The sequence below is a fragment of the Salvelinus sp. IW2-2015 genome, unplaced genomic scaffold (genome assembly GCF_002910315.2).
Source record: "Salvelinus sp. IW2-2015 unplaced genomic scaffold, ASM291031v2 Un_scaffold16395, whole genome shotgun sequence".
Lineage (NCBI taxonomy): Eukaryota > Metazoa > Chordata > Actinopteri > Salmoniformes > Salmonidae > Salvelinus > Salvelinus sp. IW2-2015.
In genome coordinates, this window is record NW_019957566.1 from 88,693 (window position 1) to 92,705 (window position 4,013).

The 4,013-nt window shown below is 45.4% G+C and overlaps 1 protein-coding gene across 1 annotated transcript in view; it reads right to left on the reverse strand.

Annotated features, from left to right (window-relative positions):
• Positions 1-4,013, reverse strand: part of LOC112080639 (zinc finger protein 512B) — a 45,202-nt gene that overhangs the window by 20,578 nt on the left and 20,611 nt on the right. The window contains exons 6-8 of the mRNA XM_070442649.1: positions 3,388-3,519; positions 3,106-3,233; positions 1,107-1,199 (exon numbers count right to left, since the gene is read on the reverse strand). Coding sequence (XP_070298750.1) covers positions 1,107-1,199; positions 3,106-3,233; positions 3,388-3,519 — 353 coding nt within the window. The remainder of the gene's footprint in view (positions 1-1,106; positions 1,200-3,105; positions 3,234-3,387; positions 3,520-4,013) is intronic.

The following is a 4,013-nucleotide window of genomic DNA, read 5'->3' on the forward strand; positions in this document are numbered from 1 at the left end:
TTCCAAAAGGGTTTCTTTCGGCTGTCGCATAGGATAACCCTTTTTGGTTGCCAGGTAGACTCTTTGGTTCCATCTAGAACCCATGTAAAAGGGTTCTATCACATGGAACAAAAAGGTCTTCAAAAGTTTCTATGGAGAGAGCTGAAGAATCCCTTGTTGGTTCTAGCACCTTTGTTTCTAAGAGTGTAGAAAATACGAGTGAAGCTAGTGTATCCACAGTACAACAACAAGGTCACTGTCATCCTGCTTGGCTTTTCCCACACTGCAACTGTGGCTCAGCCATGTGACAGAGACACACACTGGGTACAGAATTAGCAATGATGCCACTTCTGCCAGGTAATTGCAAAAACACACACACAACACACAACACACACACCACACCACACACACCACACACACACACACACACACACACATCACACACACACCACACCACCCACACAACCACACACACACCACAAATACACACACAACACATTCACACAACCATAGGAAGTTCGAATCACTGCTTTAAAACACAAACTGCACTCTCTCCTAATAATGATATGGAGAGCTGCCAATATGACCATGGGACAAAAGGCAGAGACTGAACACAAATGAGGGCATCATTTAAACAGATCAGCTATGATGGCAAGGCTGACTGGAATACACACACACACAGGTTTGCTCATTTATATTTTATGATGCTTTCTGAGATAGTAGTTTTGAATTATTCAACAAACTTAATATGAGCACCATTCCACTAATGCAGGAGGGAGGGCCATGTTGATATCTTGATGAACCTCTCTACTGAGGGACTGAACACAGCACCAGAATGGAATGTGCAGGCTCTCAGAACAGCCATATCAATCAGAACTTCAGCTCTGCCAAAAAGCAGAACAATAGAAATCAATTAGGACATTCCACCCCCAATCCCAAACCAATGCCTCGCGTCTGAAGGGAACCACAACAGAGTTCCCTCCGCTGTCATGTTGTTGATGAAACCCCCAGGGTTACTTTTAAAATGGATCGTTTCTGACCAGCGGCTCAATAGATCAATCAACTTCGGGAAAAAACGTGTGTGTGTGTGTGTGTGTGTGTGTGTGTGTGTGCGTGCATGTGTGTACCTTGCTGCTGTGCTCAGCCATTGTATGGTAGTTGAGTCCGGCCTTGGACCGGAACTGTTTGTGGCACTCCTGGCACTTCAGGGCGTCCTGGAGCTGCAGGGTTAAAGGACAAAGGTCACACAGTCATTCCTATTCATCAGAGCCTCTTGAATCCAATGACAGTAAAGAACCTATGAAAAGAGAGTGCATTTCTGCTCACTGTTCCCCCAGCGTGAGCTTCACATGAGCTAGTGATACAGAACCATTTCACCCAGAATGGTCTTCGTCAGGTAGTCATCAAGACCAATAACTGGAAAGTATCTGTTTTCATGAAGACACACATATGGACGTATCTGGAAGAGGTTTTACAGTGACTGACCCCTGTGCTGATGTGGGGATTCCACCACTCCTTAATGGCAATGCAGTCACTTTTACAGTCTCACAGCCCACCAGGCCAGGCTTCATAAAGAACAGGCTCTCAAAAGTACCTACTACTGACCCAGCTTACTGCCACACAGCAATCTTAGTGTGTGTCTGAATAGTCTAGGCTACCTCTCCTTGTGTCCTTTCCTGATTGCTTTGAGCTAGCCTGGGTTTTCAGAGTGGTACAGTTAAACGAGTGGAGGCTACTTCAGAGTATTGAGACTCAGCCACAGTATCATTCCTCCAGCCCTTCAATCATTACTTTGCAATCGAATGGCTCCCCAGACCTTTCCCGAGGGGTCCTCAGAGAGAGGCAGGCGTCTAACAGTGTGCCGGACTCATTCTCATCCCCAGAGTACAATATTAGTCAGAACTCGATGAAGTGGTTAAAACTGCATCACAGAAAGCAGTACAATAATTAAAATACCAATATAATATACTGTAATACACTCAGCGGACAGTTTATTAGGTACACCCATCTAGTACCGGTCGGACCCCCCAGTTGTCTCCAGAACAACCTGAATTCTTCAGCGTATGGAAACGTTGCTCAATTGGTATCAAGGAGCCTAACGTGTGCCATGAAAGGCTACCAGGCAGGATGGGGCCATGGACTCATGCTGCTTAAGCCAAACCCTAACTCTGCCATCAGCATGACGCAACAGGAAGTAGGATTCGCCAGACCAGACAATGTTGTTCCACCCCTCAGTTGTCCAGTGTTGCTGATCACGTGGCCACTGGAGCCGCTTCTTCTTCTTTTTAGCTGACAGGAGTGGAACCCGGTGTAGTTGCCTGTTGCAATATCCCACCGTGACAAGGGTGGACGAGTTGTACTTTACGAGATGCCGTTTTGCACACCACTGTTGTACTGCTACAGTATTTCCCTGTTTGTGGCCTGCCTGTTAGCTTGCACGATTCTTGCCGTTCTCCTTCGACCTCTCATCAACAAACCACGTGACTCACTGTCTGTAGGAGCTAACCATTTTCATGAACAGGGTGGTGTACCTAATAAACTGTCCACTGAGTGTATATTGTTCTTGTACACAGCATTATATAATGTACAGTAATATTTAGATGTTGGTATAAATATGTATGGCAACTGACACTGATCAGAATGTGTTCAGAACAATTGTTTGAGCGAGTTGGAATCAAGAACAGATGTGGAACAGAAAACAAGTATAATATTATATAGAACATGGGACATATGGAATGTGATTTAGGGCAAGTGTCAAATGATATATTGCTGTTTCAGAGTTTCAACAGTGAGTGTGAAACACAATCCTTAATTTAGAGGAATGAAAGCCAGATGTGACGAGAATGGTGATGACGGATCATAAATATATTGTTCACCCCCAAATCAAAATATGTTATGTCAAATGTATTCATACTTCAGAAGTCGAACTGAGACAGAATATGGCCATCTGTTGTGAGGATCCTGCTACAAGCAGTAAGAGAAATCTGCAGGCTACAATCTCAAATGAAAGGGAAAGATTGGCACTATTTCATTTGAGTTGTGAAAACATCTGTTTGGATTGATATAGTTCTCCTATACAATCACCCTAGGCCTCTGTTTTGATTGACAGCTGTGTGGTCCACTCACCTTTTGGCAGATCTCCATGTGTTTCTTAAGGCCGGAGACGGTCTTTCTGGTGACGATGGAGCAGGTAGGACAGAGCACCTCCCCTCGCTCTGAGATGGCATGCTGCCACTGGGCCTCTGCTGGAGTACCTGGAGGATACATCAACCAATCAACCAATCAATACTTTATATTGTCAGAAACACGCTGAGGTAAACATGTGTACGAGGGAGTAAATTGTGAGATGGATTTTGTCTTGTCAATAAACCAAAATACACAAGTAGTCCAGAACAGCCATTTCAGTACCAGAGATGAGGGGTGGTGGGTCTCTTCTGGAGGCTGGGCCAGGGTTCTTCCTCTGGGGCTCCTCGCTGAACAGACCTCCCTCTGATCTCTTCACACGACCAGCCTTTAGCTTCTCCTCTACCTTGTTCATACCTGAAACATACAGTGTGTGACTGTGGACGTGACGTGTGCATACGTGTGCATACGCGTGTACATGGTTCAGGTTCAGTAACGGGGGAAAGGGATCCAGGGACATTTACAGTCAGAGTTAAAGAGAGTCTAAAACAGAGTCCATTAGGCAGTGCAGCACAACACCAGGACAATTACAGAGGCATACTTTTTATTTAGCAGCTGCATTTCACAGGAGGAACAAGAGTGAGGACGTAAAATAAGAGAGAGGGAGGGAAAGAGAGAGTCAGGGAGGGAAAGAGAGTCAGGGAGGGAAAGAGAGAGTCAGGGAGGGAAAGAGAGAGTCAGGGAGGGAAAGAGAGAGTCAGGGAGGGAAAGAATGCTCTTCTTTTCTCTGTGTTCATCTTCGGCTGAGAGTGTCTTTCACTCTTCTACCTCACTCCATTCTCTGTTGTTCTCATCTCCCTGCCTCCTCTCTCTCTAATCCACTCTCTCTTTCTCTTGTTGTTCTCATCTCC